Source organism: Prosopis cineraria, unplaced genomic scaffold (assembly GCF_029017545.1).
Source record: "Prosopis cineraria cultivar Desert tree isolate PC_DT_omini unplaced genomic scaffold, ASM2901754v1 PC11, whole genome shotgun sequence".
In the NCBI taxonomy this organism is placed as follows: domain Eukaryota; kingdom Viridiplantae; phylum Streptophyta; class Magnoliopsida; order Fabales; family Fabaceae; genus Prosopis; species Prosopis cineraria.
Window position 1 is genome coordinate 28979281 of NW_026555342.1, and position 21205 is coordinate 29000485.

General features: G+C 27.2%; 1 protein-coding gene across 1 annotated transcript; it reads right to left on the reverse strand.

Moving 5' to 3' along the window:
- Positions 1–386: 386 nt before the first annotated feature.
- LOC129286433 (probable LRR receptor-like serine/threonine-protein kinase At3g47570) lies at positions 387–19848 on the reverse strand. Its single transcript, XM_054922394.1, has 8 exons — positions 19374–19848; positions 19161–19301; positions 13319–13684; positions 4477–4620; positions 3862–4080; positions 899–2656; positions 568–698; positions 387–395 (listed from the first exon to the last, which is right to left on the reverse strand). Exons 1-8 carry the CDS (start codon positions 19846–19848, stop codon positions 387–389), a joined length of 3243 nt encoding a protein of 1080 aa, XP_054778369.1.
- Between the last annotated feature and the right edge of the window lie 1357 nt (positions 19849–21205).

The window sequence follows — 21205 nt, forward strand, 5'->3', positions numbered from 1 at the left end:
AAAAATATAAACAAAGGACACATAGAGGAGACTAAGAAAAATATAGGGCTCATTTAGATTAATTGAGAAAACATTTTCTTATAAAATCAAATCCAAACTGTATAAAATTACTTGAAGAAAATGAATGGACTTTGAGGTATTAAGTATTCAAAACCCAAATGTTAAAAGAGAAAAGAAACGACATGAAGAAATCCCGAAGTCTTATAATCAAGAAAATTTCAAATACTTTGTATATTATTACAGCACATGGAGTTACTCCAATTTACAAGATTACTTGTTTCAAAAAGAAATCTAAGGGCTGAAGAAACAATAGCTAAAATTTGATTTACCTATTATTCAACTAGTAGGGTCCCTAACATTTTCTTGAAATGAAGCCTTGATTTTTTTCAATGATGCTACAACATCAATCATAGTAAGTCGTGCCTCAGGTAAATCAATGCAACAATTTAATGCTAACTCAAAAACTAATAATATATGTGGTAATATATTATTAGTATTTTGATTTTCATTGTGCAGCAAATTGGCATATATAATGCTGATGATTGAATGTGGTGTTGATTTTCTCACCCAATCTTTCAAACTTAATCCTTGAACAAACATCTCATCTGTCGGCTTCTTCCTTGTAAAGATTTCCATTAGCAAAATACCATAACTATAGACGTCTCCTTTGATAGAAACAACTCCTTTTGATCCATACTCTGTTATGCCAATTTCAACAATTAGTATAAAAGTCATGATTTCAAAAACAGTATATAAGATATGGTTAAGCTTTACTTTTGTATCATTAATTCAAATATCTACACATGAAGATATACAAATCAAATAATATAAAATTTTATGAAGCATAACAAACAAAAGAACATATAAACAAATCCAAAAAATATTATTAAACCATTACCTGGTGCCATATAGCCAATTGTAGCCAAAGTTTTGGTATAAATTTCTAGTTGTCCTTCACCAAACAATTTAGCAATACCAAAGTCACTAAGATGAGCTACCATATCTTCATCCAATAAAACATTGTTTGGTTTCACATCACAATGAACAACTAGTGTTGAAGAACCATGATGAAGATACTCTAAAGCAACTGCCACATCAATCATTATGTTCAACCTTTGCAAGACATTTAAATAATAGTTATGAGAGTATAACCATTTGTCTAGACTCCCATTTTCCATGAATTCCATTATTAGAGATTTGAAATGATCATTTGAGCAACAACTGATGACCTTGATGAAATTGCGATGGCGTAAATTGCACATGGTAGCACATTCAATATCAAAGCTTCTTAATGCTTCGTCCATTTCTAACTTAAATACTTTGACAGCAACTATTTTTGAGGTTGAAAGAGTTGGTTTGTATACTAATCCAAAACTTCCAGAGCCCAAAAGATTACTCTCATCAAATCCATTTGTTCCTTGCCAAAGCTCATAATAGGATATCCTAGTTGATGTCTCAAAATTTATTAAATCCCCATTGGTTGAATCCTTAATATGATCTTTCTTACACTTTAGAAAGACAATGCCTGAAAGAACCAAAATGACAACCATGCATATGATAGGCAATGAGCACTTTATCACTAGCTTCAATTTATTTGACATGTGCTTGTGTTCTTTCCTACATGGGTGAACTTGTAATTGTGACTTCCCACAAAGATCATTATTCATTATAAAAGATTCAGAAGTGAAATTTTGAAAAGGGCCCCCACTTGGAATTTCTCCATGCAATAAATTATAAGAAACATTAATGTGTTGAAGATAGATTAACAACTCTAAGGATTTTGGAATCACACCAGACAAATAATTATAGGAAAGATCCAAAGATTTCATACTTATCATGCTACCAAGCGATTCAGAAATATTCCCTTGTAATTTGTTTTGGGCCAAAGATAGGGTTTGCAAAGTTTGTAGGCTACCCATGGTTGTAGGGATGCCTCCTGAAATTTGATTTCTTGACAAGTTCAATAGTATAATTGTTCTAAAGTTTGATACCTTTGGTGAAATTATTCCACTCAATGCATTGGAGGATATGTCTAAGACCAAGATATCTTTGAGACTCCAAAGAGAAGAGGGTATATGAGAAATCAATTTGTTAGAGCTCAAATCCAACTTCCGTAGAGAAGTATTCCCAAGGCACCCTGGAACCACTCCATAAAACATGTTGTTGGCAAGATACAACTCACTTAGACTTTTGAGTTGGCAAAGTTCATTTATGATGGACCCATACAATCTATTGCTACCGAGGCTTAAATGTTGAAGACCATGTAATTTGTTAACTGTATCAGGAATTAACCCACTCGAATCATTCCCATGCAAATCTAATTTCATCAAGTTTGTTAAATGTCCAAGTACATTGGGTATAGCTCCGCTAAATTTATTCAATGACAAATCCAACTTAATGAGCTTAGAAGCATTTGATATGTTACTTGGAATTTGTCCAATAAGTTCATTATCTTCCAGTAATAATTCCCTCAAGTTGGGAATGCCAATTCCTAAATATGATGGGAGAGTGCCAGAGAGGAAATTACCACCAAGGTTCAAACGTGTCAACGTTGAAATGTTGAATATATTGGAAGGAATTGCTCCTTTCAAATGATTTTGGCTCAAGTCTAAGAGATTGAGGTTCTCAAGTTCACCAATGCCTCTAGGTACAAAACCTGGACACGAGAAAGTCAATGGAAATCATGTCTTTTACATTGATAGGATAAGAGAATTAAAAAAATAAAATTTATTTCTATTAATTTTTTTTTCTAAAATTTTTAAAAAATTAGGGAAATCATAAATTACCCTGGAGATGCCATGGTTATAAAAGATTTATTATAGAAATAAAAATTTTTATGTTGTAATTGTTGAATAACTATTTAATAGGGAATAATAAATTTGTAAAATAAAAAGAAACAATCAAAAATTAAATAAAACCGGGAAATGATGTATTGTTTAATAAAGGGAAGAGAAAACATAGCGTTGAAGTTGATAGGAAAGCGACAAAATCTGCACGCGCATAATATATGGGCATGCTGTGATTGGAAGAAAGAGAAGTAGAAGAAAAATTGTATTTTCTCTTGCTCAGTTTGAAATTAATGAATTTGCAAGATAAAAAATTGGAAAAAATAGTTAAATAGATAAAGAATATAATCTTGTATAAGGGGCGAGGAAGAAAATGTAAAATTAAACTTATTAAGAGAAAGATAAAATCTTAAAAAGTCGTAGTCGCATAAAACACGTGAACCCATTATGTACGGCAAGAACTTAGAGATTTTTTTTTTGTTGAAAAAAATCATATTGAAATCGCATTCATAGATTCTAAATTTTTTATTAAAAAAACTACATGAAATGTCTAAATGACTCCAAAATCTAAAAGACTTTAATTGTAATTAATTTTTAATGTTGATTTACGAAAATATCCTTATTCCTTCAAAGCCCCTCCAACTCCCGCCGTAACTAAAACCATAGATTAATTTTTAATACTAGATTAATTTTTAATCTAGTATGTTCAAGAATAAGTCTAAAAATTATGTTAAATATAATAAAAATAATTTTAAGTAATACTCGTTTCAGCCACAGAAGATTTAATGAATTTGCAAGATAAAAATATTGAAAAAATTAAAATGGATAATTTAAACAGAAAAAGAATGTCTTCTTCAATAAGGGGAGAAAAAAATATAAAATTAAAGTTATTAGGAGACCCATAAAATTTTAGAACAAAAGTAATGGAATTTTAGATTTACTCCATTTCAATATGAATGAACAACAAGAAATTATGGATGAAATGATGAAAAACAAAATCCTGTTTTAGATTCACTCCATCCAAAAAAGAGATTAAAAAAAAACGGAAACATAAATATAAGTATATTATACATACCTGCAAAAGAGTTATGACCCAAATACAATTCCTTTAAAGATATGCAATTACTTATTGATTTTGGAATGCTTCCCTCTAATTGATTACCAGCAACATCGAAGGCTTCAAGTAAAGGGAGTTGATGGCACAATTCCTCAGGCAAATTACCATTTAAATGATTCCAACTAAGGCTGACCTTTTTCAATGAAGACATGTTCCAAATAAATGAAGGAATTCTACCTAAACAAAGAGCAAAATATTTGTTTGTTGTTAGTGCGCATAAGACTGGCAATTCCCCAAATTCTGACAAAGTGATATAAATAATACATGGAAATTTGTTAATTAGAGGATTAACATTAATAGAAAAATATACAATAACCTTTTTGGCAACTCCCTCATGTAAAAATTAAATGGATTTTTGTAAGAGCCATGTGTGCTACAACTTTTCTTGACATAAAAATTCGAAGCTAGTTGTTAAGAAAAATGAATTGCATTAAAACATAAAAGTATGCTATAATTTTTACTCTTAAAGTGGTTTCATTAAAAAAATTTGCTAACAATATAGAATAATAAGGATAATCATAAATGAAAAGGTTTTTAAAGAATAAAAGTAACGGATGGGCAGATTGAGAATACCTGTGAAGGAGTTGACCTGTAGATGTAATATTTCTAGCAACGTTTCATTGCTGGTTAGTATTGGAAGATTACCATTCAAATTGTTTATTGCTAAACCCACAATTCTTAGAGAAGAAACGTTGAAGAGAGACAATGGAATTTCACCTGTTTCAATTTAAAAGTGAACAACTAAAATTACATTAAAGTAAGATAGAATAGTTACAAGACTCTAATCAATCATTTAGCACTAAATGTGTACGAACATATCATGGATACAATTAAACTTAAAACATTTCGTTTGATAAAAAAAAGTAAAAGACATTCCAATTATCACTTGGTATACATGCTCTATTGAAGCCATAAATTTACCCGACAAATCATTTTTATGCACATTAAATAATTCAAATTTTGGAAGCCCAAAACACATATTTTTTTAGGAGAATATCAAATAAATTTATATTTTTTAGAACATCATTGACATCTTGCTCACAGTGAGAAATAACAAAAATAACCAATTAATTTTTAAAAGCGATGACCCCTAAATGGCAGGATCAATAATCACAGAATAAATTAGTTTTCATGTATGGGATGTGAGTGTGTCTTTTAATGTGATTCATTGATAAATTTAGATCAATTGTCTATATTTGTCTATTAAAAAGGAAAGAAAACTCCTTTTTAACATGAAAATACAGGGGACCAAAAATGAGAAATAAAAGGAAAGAGAGAAGCATCAAAGCACATGAGTCAATCTTTTCTATAATGTCTATAAGATATTAAGATTATATTGGCATAGAGAAAACAAATGACCAAAATTAATCATTCTTAGAAGCTTATCACACATATGCTATAAAATCTTTCCAAATATATAATCTTTTAAAGATATCTAGTTACTTAGTTGCATTGAATGTTCTTCACAAATTGATTCAATATTTAGATTCTCTATTTCAAGATTTTTTTTTCCTTTAAAAAATTGTGCCCCCACCATTGCATGAGTGTGTGCTGTAAAAAAAATTACATGAACATAAAAAATGAACGAAATGATGAAAAGCAGAATTGTGCCCCTACCATAACATGAGTGTGTCATATAAAAATGCAATCACACAACTACATACCAGTACACAAAATTTCCTCAAAAGCATAAAATTAAGGGAGGGTGTATTAGCCATGAATTGTTTGTTACTATCAATTTCTATTGAAGAACTGTTGAAGAAAGATGATTGAATTTCACTTATATTTTACATTAAACAGAGTATGTAGTTAGAAGCTCTCACAATTCTCTAACACTAAATAGGTATAGGTGTCATAAAAAGAATAAAAATAAGATATAATAGTAGAATGAAATACGAAAAGCTTTATGAAATCATATCAATTTGCTTGCAATATTCCAAGAGTTCAAAACAAATATGATGCGAATGCAGTAGAGAGAATAAAAAAAATATCTTTTTTATTTGAGAACTGGATGTATTATCAAAATTACTTTGCCACAGTAGTCTTCCACTATAGAGTAGACCTAGATTCCTCTACATCATCCTTGAAGGATTATATCTAGCAAACTAAATAAATTAGCTTAGAACAAAGACAATTATAGATATTTAAAGAATCTAAAATACTTTCTGAAATATCTCTATTGACAAATTGTTATAAGACAATTTCAATACCTTGAGTAAAGATATGTTGAAAATTATTGTTGAAATTTTTAATGAAAATTTGTTGCCCACAACTTAACTTATAAGATGATATATTTTTTTTTTTGGGTTACTTTCTGCCCTAATCATTTTAATGTTATATTTTTCTCTCTCTTCATCATTCTTTATTTAGTTAACTTCTTTTTCAGTATTTCTCCTATCTCTTATCTCCAAAATTTTTAATTTCAAATTAGGTATTTATCAATTAATTAGCAAATGAAAAAATTTAACTTGAAAAGTAATATTTAATTTCACAAAGCATAATTTTGGAATTAAACATGTAGCACAGTTCCATTCTAAACCCAAATGAATTAAATGATACATTTTATTTATTTGGCTATTATTGAGAATATCTAGCTAATAAAATGTAGTTTTTATTTAATTTCATAAAGTTTTATGTTTGTTTTCTTTAGTGTTGTAGGATAGGTTGTGATATAGCTAGTCGGTGTACTATTTTTTTTTCTTTATTTTAATTTCAATTTCAATGATTACTGTCTAACTTGGTTTTTTTTTTTTTGGGAGGGGGAATTAGTTGTAATTTTTTAGCCCAAGAAATGATTGAACTAGCTTTTTTTTTAGTTATATTTAAAATTTTGATTCAATTCCTATAATATAATATGTAATTGATTTTCTATAGTTATTTATATATATTTGTCTATTATTAAATTTTTAATTCATCTATTTTATGTTTTAAAGATAAAAAAGTTTTAATGAAATAATTATAATTGATTTTGTTTCATATCATAGAATATATGAAGTTAGAATAATTTAATTTAAATTTGTTGATGTTATCCTTTCAGATTTGGCGTATTAATTATTTTTGCCAAATTCCTAGATATCTTCTAAGACGTATTCGACTCATTCAAGAAATTAGATTCTAAGTTCCTTCAATTAAATATGATAAAAAAATATGAAATAAATGTTTATTGATTATATATGGACTTGAAGTATGAGGCAAGGACTGATGGACCAGAAAATGTGATTTTTGGGCTAAGGATATGCGGGCTTACATTGAAGTGCTCTGATTAGAAGATTTATCTTTAAACAGTTTAAGTTTTTTACAGTAATTATTGATATAAGATTAGAAATAATGATAATGAGTAACGTCAATCTGGTTATGATATAATTGAAATTATATTTATTAAATTTATATTATTTGTCACACCAAGCAATATATGTAAATAATACTATAACCATTTTATTTTATTTTATTATGTATATGAGATTTTTTTTGTTTTTTAAATTAAATATTTTTTATTGATATAAAATAAATATTTTTCTAGCAATGCAAGTGATAAAGTACATATACATAATTAAAATGCATTTGGCGACATGAAATGTGATGACAAAGTTAAAAACAAAAACAATAAAAGTCTTCCAAGTTGTTTTCTATAGGTCTGTAGACATATCATGGGCATAATTAAAGTTAATTACTTCCAATTTTTTTCTACCTGTGTTAAAAAAAAACAAAACAAAACTTGCCTTTGGAAAAAAATGCAGGGAAAATGAGAAATAAAAGGCAAGAGAAAAGCATCAAAATCCAAGTGGTCTTAATCATCAAAATTCAACATTCTTGAAAGTTCGTTGTCACTTGTAAATAATAAAAATCATTTAAAATATAATGCTTTTAAAGATGTGTATTTACTTTTTGCATTTGGAAAAGTTTCCACAAATATAACTGATTTAAAATTTTATTTAACCATTAGATGAGTATGTGTCATCAAAATATATATGTTTGTGAAGACAAAATAATCTCATTTCAAATTTATTTCTACCGAAGAGATTGGGAAATTTTTGTTGAAATCACTCCTGAAAATTTGTTCCGTACAACTTAACTTACAAAATGATATATCTTTTTTTTCTTTTCTCTCCTATTCATTTAAACTTATATTTTTCTCTCTACTCGTCATTCTTTATTTATTTAACTTCATTTTCAGTATTTGTCCTATTTAACATCTTTTTAATTTGAAATGTATTATTTAATTTCACAAAGTATAATTTTGGAATTAAACATTTAGGGCTGTTCCTCTCTAAATTAAAATGAATTAAAATGATGTATTTTATTTATTTTTTGAGTATTGAGAATATATCATTTATATACTTTGTTATCAATTTCAGACTTTTGTGTTTGTTTTCTTTATTGTTATAGGATAGGTTGTGGTATATGTAGGTTTGTTTACCATTTTGTTTGTTTATATATCTTTATCTATTACAAATTTTTCAACTCCTCTGTTATAAGTTTTAAAAAATAAAAAAAATTAATGAAATACTTATAATATACAATTCTTGGAAACTTATGAAATAAATGAAAAAAACAAAACTATGAACTTATCTATGTGTGAGGGAAAAACTAATGTGCCAAAGATGTGATAATTGGGCTTGAGATATGTGGACTTACATTGAAATGCTATGGTTTAGAACATTTGCTTTAAACAAATTCCAAAGAATCCAGCCCAAAAAAAAAAACAAATTTCATTGAAGATTGGCTAATAAAAAATTTAAGTTTTTATACAATAATTATTGATATAAGATTTGTAGTAATGATAAAAATAGCGAAGTGTCAGCTCATAAAAAAAATAGTAAAGTGTCAATCTTGTTATGATATAATTGTCATTATAGTTATTAAATTTATATTGATTCTCATTACATCAAGAATTAATATATTAACACTACTATCACCATTTTCTAGCAACACAAGAGACACTTATATCATTAGGAAATTTAAAGAAAAATATAATTGGATGCATATAGGTATGATACAGGTTGCTGTTAAACCTAATTTTCGAACGAACCTATATTCATATGTTTAAGGGATAGATGACAAGAAAAAGATTTTCAAAAATCAATTGTAGGCATTATACAATCAAATTTATTTGAAGGACCTATTTATTTTGATTGTTTTCCAAATTATGTTACTAGATTAAAAGATAATAATTGTAGAGAAGCATTAGTTATGGAAATAGGAAGTAAAGGAACTTGGGCCAAAGGTACTACATATATGGTTATGCAATATAGGATTATGTTTAAAATACAAAAAACTCATCAAAACTTTAAAGCTAAAAAGGAAAGCCCAAAAGGAGAAACTATGTTAATAGAAATAGGAGATCCTTCCAAAACCTTGGTTATAATACCAAAGAAAATAAAACATAGTGAAATACAAATTCCAGAAAAATGGACATTCCCAAAACTAACTAAACCAGCCCCTTTAGGACAAGGAAAATTAAAAGAAATTATAACTACCTTAGAAGGAGATGTTACCTATGAAGTATTTAATAGATCCACTTCTTTAAGAATAAAAGAAAACATTCCAATAAATATACCTAGAACATCTTTAGATAACTCCAGTATAAACTATAAGCTGCAAGGAGTAGATTTTACACCAAATATTCCTAAACCTATTTTTACAGCTGAACCCTCAAGAACTAGAGAATTTCCTGACAACCCCGAAGAAAATATAGAACTTGAAACTCAATCACAAATCGAAAGAGAATTTAAACCTTCAACCGAATATCATTCTTTAATGGTAATTAGGAAAGAAGATTTTGAATTAAATAAAGATATTCTAAGAAAAATGTTTATGAGCCCAAAAAATAGAGAAAAAGAAACTGGTATTTTAAAACTTTTAATAAAAAGGAATTAGAAGATATAAAATGTGAATATTATGAAGAACTTATACAACTAAGAGAACATATTGACTTTTTCATATGGTTAGAAAAATATACTTATAATAATCAAATATTTAATCCCTTTAGTCAAAATAATTACCCATCTATAAATATGACTTCAATAAGAACAAAAAATTGGACATGTAAAAATAATACTTCTGTTACATCTGTACATCCTCCGTTAGAAGAAATCACATATAAAATAGGAGAAACAAGTGTTACAGCCTCTCCCTTAAAATTAGTAAATCCTCAAGAAAATAAGGAATTACAAAAAATCATTCAACAAAATAATTATTCAAATATAGCTATTCAAACTATAGGACAACAATTAGACAGGATAGAAGATAAATTAGAAAATAATATTAGTAATTCTATACAACAAAATATTCCAGAGAAACATATACTGATTAACCCTCAAAGACCAATATTTAAATATGAAGCCATATCTCCTGAACAAGCTAAAACCATGACCTTAGGAAAATGAGAAATAAGAGATAAACAAACGGATATTTTAAGAGATATTCGTAAAAGATTAGAATCATTAAGTTTTAAGGATAGAATAAATGTTATATCAAAACAAGAAGAAACAATGAAGATAAATAAAATAAAATTTAACCCAAAAACTAAATATAAAGATATAAAAAATTATTATCCAAGACCAACACTCCCGGATCTTCAATTTGAAGAAAGATATACTATGTCTGCATCTCATTATGATGGATCTTCAATATATGAATGGAATATAGATGGACTAAGTGAATATGAAATAATGAATATAGCCCAAGAAATAGTTATGGCTGTTGCAGCTTATAGAATAAATAAACTTCAAGATAATAATATATTTGAATTAATAACATAAGGTTTTACTCGAAGCTTAAAAGGTTGGTGGGAAATGTTCTCACAGAAACCGAGAGACATCAAGTAAGGACGTGGCATTCAATAAAAATAGAAGGAGAAATTCAAACTACTTACTTAGATAATATTGCTCAATTAATATATGCTATAATAAAACACTTTGTAGGAGAACCCACTAGAATACAAGAAAAATACTTAATTGAATTAATGAATCTGCGATGTCCAACCCTTGCAGATTTTAGGTGGTACAAAGATAATTTTATATCTAAACTTTTTCAAAGGCAAGATGCTAATTTAGAAATCTGGAAAGAAAAATTCATTTCTGGATTACCAAAGCTCTTTGCTGAAAAAGTAAAAAATAAAATAAAACAAAGACAAGGATTAGGAACTGTAGATTATAATGCATTAACATATGGAGAAATAATACAAATTATTAATATTACAGGATTAAAATTATGTAATGATATAAAAATGCAAAAGAAAATATATAATGAAACAAAACAAGGAAAACTTGAACTAGGAGATTTTTTGAACAATGTTTTGAGAAAATTCAAGCTCCTTCAAGAAGAAAAAGAAAAAAGCATTATAAAACATCTTTAGATAAACATAAACCTTTTTATAGAAAGAAAAAATATAAATATGTTCACTTAATTCTTACTTGAAACAATTTCATTTTCGAGTAGAAATTACTAAGCCATTTTTCTTAATGATTTCAAAAAATTGATTTAAATGTTTAAAGTGATCTTCAATAGTATTGGAGAACACTAAAACATCATCAATATAAACAATTGTGAACTTACTAAAAGGGTTAAAAATATCATTCATTATTTTCTAAAATTCTGAAGGAGCATTTTTTAAACCAAAGGGCATTATATTCCATTCGTAATGACCAAAAGGGACTGTGAAGTCAGTTTTATATCTATCTTTTTCACTTATTAGAATTTGATAATATCCTGACTTCATATCAAATTTTGAAAATAGAGATGCATTAGGTAATCTTCCTAATAAATCTTTTTATTAGGAATGGGATATCTAATCCATTTTAATACTTTATTTAGAGGTTTATAATTTATAACTAATCATGGAGTTCCTCTTTCTATTTCTGCAGAATTTTGAACATAGAAAGTAGAACAACTCCAAGGAGACTTACTTGGCCTAATTAATTTTTTCTCAAGAAGTTGTTGAATTTCTTGTTTACAATATTCTAATAATTCTTGATTCATTTGTATAGGTCTAGCTTTAGTGGGAATTTGTCTTTCATTAAAGTTTTCTTCATAAGGTAATTCAATAGTATGTTTTTTACGATTCCAAAAAGCATTGGGATGTTCAGAACAAATTTCTTTCTCAAATTCTTTTGAAAGGATATCAATCCTTTGTTGGATTTGAGAATTTTTTTATTTGTTCTTCTATTCTCTTATAATGAATTTCTTTATTTATAAAATTTATTTGATTTTTTTTTCTTTTTATAGTATTAATCCTAAATATAGATTCTTGTTTTAACATTTTAATTTCTTTACTAATTTGAGGGCTTATCCAGTCAAATATTATTTTCTTTCCAGCTATTTTAGTAATTATACCTTCTATTCCAACTTTAAAAGGTATAATTTGTTCTAAAAAGGGGGTTCCTAAGATAGCAGGTTCACTTAATGTTTTTACTAACATAAATATATTTTTAAAACATATTCCTTGGTTACAAATATGTGCATTTGATAATTTGTATTTTATATCAAGACGAGAATTATTTGCTGTTCCAATTTTTTCATAAATTTTTTCATAATATTTAGTAGGAATTAATTGTTCTTGAATGCAATTCATATCTGCACCAGAGTCTATTAATACTACAATAGTTTTATTAAATTTGGAGTAAAATCTACTCCTTGTAGCTTATAGTTTATACTGGAGTTATCTAAAGATGTTCTAGGTATACTTATTGGAATGTTTTCTTTTATTCTTAAAGAAGTGGATCTATTAAATACTTCATAGGTAACATCTCCTTCTAAGGTATTTTAAAACAAAAGAAAAGAAAACTTGCTTTGAAAAGAAAACGTTGGGAAAAAATGAAAAATAAAAGGCAAGAGGGAAGAATCAGAATCCAAACTATCCATTATATTATTTTTATATTATCAAATAATATCATTATAGTCGAAATAAATATAGATATTACAAATCTTTCAAAGATGTGCAATTACTTGATGTTTTCTACAAATATAATTGAATTAAAATTTTATTTCACCATAATAAGTGCGCATTCTGAACACACACATGTAAATCTCATGATAAAAACATGGACAACAAAAGATGAAAAACTAAAGGATATATTATCTCAAATTTATTTCTATTTGAGATGTCACACACCCATATGGATATGGGTATATCTGTGAATGAATTTGCACAATTAGCTTATAGATTTTAGAATGTTGCCATCCCAATTAAAAATTCTTTCTTCACTTTCACCTCACTTTTACACTTCTATATATCATATATGTTACTTTATTCATATTCACTTTGGGATTAGTTAATTTAATCCAGAGCTAATTGACATATAAAGCTTCATATTCCATGCCTTTAAAAGTAATCTAGCAGAACTATCAATATTCACTAGTGTCTTATCAAAATGTGGAATAGAATTTAAGACAATCTTATGATTAAAACTCTTACCTTGCAAGTTGATGTCGGAAAGAGATAATGCTTGGAGGTTGGTCAAATTTTCAATGTCACTTGGAATGATTCCTGGGTTGAACATGTTATAACTTAATTCTAATTGCGCTAATTCTTTGCATTGATGCCAAATGGAAGGTATTTCGCCAGACAAATCATTTTCAACCACAAAAAATAGTTCAAGCTTTGGAAGCTCAAGACACACATTTGTTGGAAGACTCCCTGATAATTGATTCATTGAAAGTTCAATCTCTTGTAGCTTTGAATTGTTAAACAATGAAGATGGTATAGAACCAGCAAGTTGATTCACTTCAAGATACAACATCTTTAGTTGTGAAAGATCACCAATTTCATCGGGAATGTCTCCTTGAGATATTAGGAGGGAGAAAAAAGAGCATGTAAGTAACAGTTTTATATTTTTATAAAATAAAAACATATATAATATGGAAAAAAACACAAATATATTCCAAATGATTAAACACAACTACAATTATTTTAAAACAGGAATTACCATGCATGCAATTATTTGGATATGTAGGATAACGTATTGGGCCCATTACATTGTTTTATGCTTCAGTTCAGCTTATTATTTATTTCGTTTCATATCATTGGATATATGAAATTAGAATAGTTTAATTTAGATTTATTACTGTTATCTTTTCAGATTTGGTGAATTAATTATTTTTGGCAAATTCCTATATATCTTGTAAGATGTATTCAACTCATTCAAGAAATTAGATTCTAAGTTCCTTCAATTAACTATGATACAAAAAATCTAAGAGACACATTGAAATCTAATTTGGCTGTTGCGTTTCATCATTCGTATCAAAACACATTTGTTGGGAGACTCTGAAAAAAAAAAACCAGTTTTGCTAACCACAAGCTTTTTAAAAATTAAAATTAAAATGAAATTTAAATTATCCAAATCAAAATTAAATGTTCGAAATTTGTGCCTTGTAAGGGTTACTCATTTTTTTAAATGAAAAACAGACCATTAAACAAGTTCTTAATGAAAGAATAGTAAACATTTATTTTTACTCTTTGGTTTTAGATCTGTTCGGACTATCTTTATAACAGTATTATTTTTCCCATGGTGTGACTATATTAACTTAAATATACATGAAAATAAAAAAAATGCTGGCAAAACATAAAAAGAAATGTACATAAATTAAAAAAAAAACAGAAATTGAGACAAACCTAGATTCCTCGATGGCAATACATATAAACAATATTATTACATTCAAAGATAAATGAGCCTTTTTATCCGTTTGGATTAATAATAACAGCAGAAATTGGATGACAAATTTATAAAAAGATAAAAATGTTGCAAAGTAAAAGAAGAACATGCATAAAAATATAAAAAAAAAAACAAGAAGAAGAAGAAGAAGAAGAAAACAGTTGAGACAAACCCATATTCCTCTACGTGATCCTTGAAGGGTTATAGCAAGCAAACCAAATTGACAAGTTCAGAACAAAGACAATTATATATGCTAAAAATAATCCAAATTGTTATAAGACAAATTAAATAACTCAAGTGAAGATAAGCTGGAAATTCTTGTTGAAATTACTCCTGAAAATTTCTCACCAACAACTTATCCTGGAAAATGATTATTGTTGTTACTTTCTCTCCTATTCATTTTAACTTTATATTTTTCTCTCTTCTCATCATTGTTTATTTATTTGAACTCTTTTTCAGTATTTGTTCTATTTATTATCTCCCAAATTTTTAATTTCAAATTAAATAATTGTTGAATAATTGTTATAAGAAAAACTTTAATTTGAAAAGTATTATTAAATTTCACCAAGCATAATTTTGGAATTAAAAATTTAGCACAGTTCCTTTCTAAACCCAAATAATTATAATGATGAATTTTTTTTGTTTGTTGAGTACTTGCGAATATCTCGTTTATGTACTTTGTTATTAATTTCAGCGTTTTGTGTTTGTTTTCTTTATGTTATTGGATAGGTTGTTATTCAAAACCAAGTTAGATGGAGTATGTAGGTTCGTGTACCATTTTGCTTTGTTAATCTTAATTTTAGAGTATGTAGGTTTTGAAATTTATTAAAAATGATTTTTTTTTTATGAAAAAGAAGAGTGGTTTGAGAGAGCGAGATATGGTTGTAACAGATTTCTTTTAGTTTTAAAACTTCGATTCAATTCTGATATTATAATTTTAAATTTATTTTGTATATTTATTATATATTTTTTTGTATATTTAATTCCTCTACAATAAGTTTTAACAATGAAATAAATTAATTAAATAATAAATACAATTCTTGGGAAAAAAATGAAATAAGTGTTTAATGATATATGAATTTGAAGTGTAAGGCAAATACTAATGGACAGGAATTTGGCCCCAAAAAAAAAAACTAATGGACAGTAGGATGTGATAATTGGGCTTGGGATATGTGGGCTTGCATTGAAATGATCTGGTTATTACTTTTAAATAATTTAAACTTTTTATACAATAATTAATATTGATATAAGATTAGAAGTAATTTTTTTATAAGATAAGATCAGAAGTAATGATAAATAGTAAAGTGTCAAACTTGTTATGGTATAACTGGAATTATATTTATTAAAATTTTTTATTATTTCCCATGAAGTTACATCAAGCAATATACATAAAAATACTATCACCATTTTATTTTCTTTTACTATGTATATGTGATTTTTTGTTTGTTAAAGATTAAATATTTTTATGGAATAAAGAATAAATATTTTTATTGCTATACAAGTGACAAAGTACATGCATATTAAAATTCATTTGACAACGTGAAATGTGATAGCAAAATTAAAAACAAAAACAAGAAAAGCTTTTTTAGTATATTGGTAAGAGCCTATACATTAGAAACGAAAATTCAAAACTCGTCCATATATACAGACAGATCATGAATATAATTACAGTTATTGGTAAAAAAAAAAAAACAAGAGAAGTTGCATGTGAAAAGAAATGCAGGGAAAATGAAAAATAAAAGACAAGACTAAGGTTGTTAAACTCATGAGTTTTAAATAAACTTGTGATAGGAATGTAAACTTGTATCTCAAACTCAGATCATAAAATCATAAGAATTTACTTTTATTAACAAATAGCCATAAAAATATGATTGTAATTTAATTTAAATATATTAAAAATATAAATTATTGAAATTAAACACATATACATTGATAAATTATCATATACAAGACATAAAAATTTTAAAATAGGGGAACTTATTTTTGGTATTTTTGTTTTCTTTTTTTATTAATATTAGTTTTGCATTTTAAAAGTTTTTTTGGAATTAGGTCTTATAATTTTTATGAACTGAATTCTTCATAGTATATAATTAAATCACTCAACTCAAAAAAAATGATGAGCTTAACAAGTTTAACTAAGCTTGCATCTAGTCTGAGTTTATAAATTAGTTGATACGATTTTGTAAGTTAAAAACATAAAAACAGTAAATTCGGAGGTAAACTCGTGAGTTTAACTAAATTTATATTTAGTCTGAGTTTATGAGTGAATTAACATCATTTTATAAACTGGAAACATAAAAATGCTAAACTCTAGAGTCAACTCGAGAGTTTGACAATTATGGACAAGACAGAAGCATCAAAATCTTAGCAGTCCTTTTTCTATTATCTCTATCAAATTATATCATCATAGTGAATTACAAATCATCAACATTAAACATTCTTAAAAGCTTATTGTCATCTACAAGTAATAAAATTCTTTAAATTAAATATAATCCTTTAAAGGTGTAAAATTACTTTTCGCATTCAAAAAAGTTTCCACAAATATATAACTGATTTAAAATTTTTATTTCACCATTATGTGAGTGCGTGTCGTCAAAATATGTGTGTAAACAAAATGATTTCATTTCAAATTTATTTCTATCCAAGAGATTAGGAAGAAAAACAAACATCATTTACTTCAACAGCCCAAAACCATGTACATATTCGGATAGGGACATATATGTAATAGCACCCAAATATAATTCTTTATATTATATATATCATTTTAACCATAATTGCTTTGGGATTAAATAGTTAGTCTAATATTCTAATCCAGAGCTAATTGACATTTTATTCATAATCACTTTGGGGGGGAAAAAAAAACACACACACACACACACACAAATGGGCATGCTTGTAAATCAGTTGGTGCTCAAATATAATTTTTTTGGGGAAAATTGCCATTTAAATGATTCCCTCCCAGGTTAACCTCTCTTAAAGGAGGCATGTTCCAAAGAAATGAAGGAATTTCATCTAAAAAATGCAAAATATTTAATTTATTTAATTTGATGATATAGACAAACTAGCTTATATTTCAGGAACGAAAATATCTTCAGCTTAAACTGTTGGAAGCAATATAGAATAAGCATAAGGAAGAATTTTCTAAAGTATACATTCTTTTATGCATGTTTACAGTATTAATACTTTCTCAATCTAGTGTTGCATGTGTTTTACGTTAAAGATGAGAGGGGTAGTTATATGCATTTTTATTGACACAAGATTCAAAAAACAAAATTTATACTTAATGATCAAATCCATCCTTAGAAAATAAAGCTCACAATGTTAAGAAATATAATTATTTTCGGAAATTGAATTTATTACTAACTTATTAATTCCCAATAGGGTATTAACTTACATAGGCCAATTAAGATTATCTTTCTAGTTGATAAAAATATAACCTATATCTTGTAAAGACACATACTTAAAGTAGGTCATGGATGCGAGATCCTTGGTGGATGTTAACATGTAAATATATGTGGAAGTACTTTTGGAGTTATAAAGCATATCCTAAATCTTAAGTTCTCAATTATTGAAGACTTAACTCACCTAATTTTTTTTTCTAACTGATATAAAATATAAAAAAGTTGTAGTGGGTTTCATGCTATCATTGTCTTGGGGGTATCTGTGAAGTCATTGGCTTACTACCTTTGAAGTGTCCCAATCCAAATGTCACACTCCTTAGAATTTAAACAAAAACCTCTTTTTATAGAATGATATAACACAAATTAACACAAAAATTTCAATATTAGAACTAAGTTATTCAATAGTATTATTACTTTTTTTGAGTGAATTCACTAGTATTAGTAATGAAAAAGTGAGTGCCATGTTATATCGCCTTACTTTTTGAATAGTTAACTTCAATTATGAAAATGAAGGCCACAGATTTTTGGTGGTTTGTGTAATTATAATGGATTTAGTAATCATAATTAACAAAAAAACAACGTTCGCATCTAACATTCGTTTAAGAACAAAAGAAAGAGATGAAAATGAAGAAAAAAGAAGCTTACACTTCCCTGCAAGTCCAATCATGTTATAAATGTGCTAATTTATACATTTCATATACGAATTAAGTATAAATTCTTTCTATCTAAAGTTTGAATTTTATTATATTTATTTTTAGCAAATAATATACATAACAAAAATTAATATTTGACTACAAACTTTTTTTAAACGAAATAACAGTTAGCAATAAATAATAAAATTAAAATATAATTTAAATAGTCCAAATTAAAATTGAATGTTCTAGGTCCATGTATTGTAAGCTTTACTCATTTAGAAAGAAAACCCTTCAAAATGTTTTCAATGATCGAATAGACTAGTATTCCCATGCTAGCTATTATTTGAATGCACTGTAGTAAAGAAACAAATATCCTATTGCTTCAGTTTCATATAGATACGTGATTTATTGAAAACAATTGATGAAAAAAATTAAAAAAATGCATAAAAAGTCCAACTAAAATAGTCGAGACAAACTTAGGTCCTACCACATGATCAATATCATGCTAACCAAATAGACTAGTTTAGAGCACAAATAAATATAGGTATAAAAAATAATCCAAAACATGCCTGACAAAGTGTTATGAGACAGACTTAGCAGTTCAAGTGAAGATAAGTTAGAAATTGTTTGGGGAATAATTCCTGAAAGCTTTTTAACTGCAAGTCGTAAAATCTTCAAACGCTTGAGTCTTCCTAGCTCAACAGGAATTGTTCCTTCAATTAAATTACAATTCCAATTGAATACCTCTAACCTTGATAGATTGAATAGAGATAGTGGAATAAATCCATCAAAACTATTATTTCCAATATTTAAGTACTCCAATATGGATAAATCTCCTATCCATGCTGGAACTTGTCCATGAAAGTCATTGTAGCTCAAGTTCAATAGTTTCAATCTATGCAATTGAACTAACTCTCTTGGTATTTGACCATAAAAACTGTTGCTACTAAGATCAAGTTCAACAAGAAATGAGATATTCCCCAATTGTGGAGATATGGTACCTTTAAGATCCATACCACCAAGGTTCAAGGAACGAACCCTTCCATGGTGAGTATTGCAGGTGACACCAACCCAATTGCATGGAGAAGAAGAGAGAGACCAAGTAGATAAAGAATCATATGGATCTGAAGTGATTAAAGATTTGAGGCTAGGAAGTGCAGATTTATCAGTAGTGATGTTTGCATCAATCCAGGCTAAGGAGGATATGAAGCAATGGAGTGAGAAGATCAGGAAAACAAAGGAAGGAGATTTTTTCATGTTGAGTATATCAGACTTGTCAAAATTGCAAGTTGTGTATCTAGGAAAGCACACATCATTTTATACTTCTCCAATTCCAAAGCAAGTCAAGGCATGCAAACACAACGACAAATGGAAAATTAAAATAACATCTCTCATGATAAGATTAAGAAATTCAACTAAAATATTAATTATAATTAGCGTGTTAGGTAGATAATATCTGGTTTTTTTAATATTAGAAGATATTGTTTTAATCTTCTCTCATTTAATTTTACCACATGGATATTACAGCTATCAACAGTCTTCAATTGATGAATATATAATTCGCAGTGCTATTTCAACGGGAACGAGTGTTTTTTTTTTTAATGGAACCAAGTAATTTTGTTTTAAATAAAAAAGAATACGCATTGAATGGGTTCCATATTAATCAATAAATCAAAATAATCAAAACAAAAACAAAATACAAGGAGAGAGGGACGAAAAAATTTGCAGCCCAATACAAATCTGAAAATAGAAATCTCATAGTTTGTAAAAATTTTATTTTATTGACTCGTGTTTGTTTTAAATTAATTTTAATTCTCTACTTGTCTTGTATTTATAGATTATTTATTTTAATGAATATATAATAAAATACATGAATTGTATGGAAAGGTTATTTACAAATAACACAGGCAAAGGTTAATTAAAGTGTATCTTTTCCTCCTCCAAACAAAAAGGCGCAAGTATGTACAACAAATAATAAAATAATGAGTACTGTATGATCTGAGGGAGATTTGTTCACAGACTTTGTTCAATACCGATTTTCACTCATTAACCTTTATTATCATCATTTAGTGAAACCACAAATTGATTTACAAGTTTAATTACATCAACTTTACCACCACCAATGTAATGACCTAAAAGTCTAAAAATAGAAACTTTATGAAATTTTAAACAATGGCTATCAAGCGAAAATAATTATCGTTAAAGAGAAAAAAGTTAATCTAAAAAATTTTAAATTAATAAATTAATATGAAAAGCTTAGAAAATTGATGGCCGACAATAAGTCCATATGACTAATTTTTATTATTAAATTTCTTTTTTTTAAAAAAAAAGGATACATCCATTTACTTTTATGGTTTGATAAAATTTTCTCGAAAGTGTCGGCACATGGCATGCATGCTAGACTTTTTGAAAGCCTTCATAATTTGATCGGATGTATTGTACCAATCATCCTTTTGTAGGTGCATAGAGTGCTTGACTTGTGAGGAGACATCAAAGTCACAGTACTCCGTTTAACGCGAAATAATTTATAAATATCTGTTGATGTATTTTTTTTTAATTGCTTATAAGTGTTCTTTCCTTAGCCAATTACTCAAATAAAAAAATCACATGCAGC

What these genes read in the sequence shown, in the direction of transcription:
- LOC129286433 (XM_054922394.1), bottom strand. Translation starts at nt 19,848, where the DNA reads ATGAAAAAATCTCCTTCCTTTGTTTTCCTGATCTTCTCACTCCATTGC. An exon ending in AAATAATAGTTTTGATGGAT is followed by an intron (nt 19,302 to 19,373) that starts TTATTCCACTAT and finishes TAATTGAAGGAA; the next exon opens with CAATTCCTGTTGAGCTAGGA. An exon ending in ACAGGTCAACTCCTTCACAG is followed by an intron (nt 4,081 to 4,476) that starts GTATTCTCAATC and finishes CTCTTTGTTTAG; the next exon opens with GTAGAATTCCTTCATTTATT.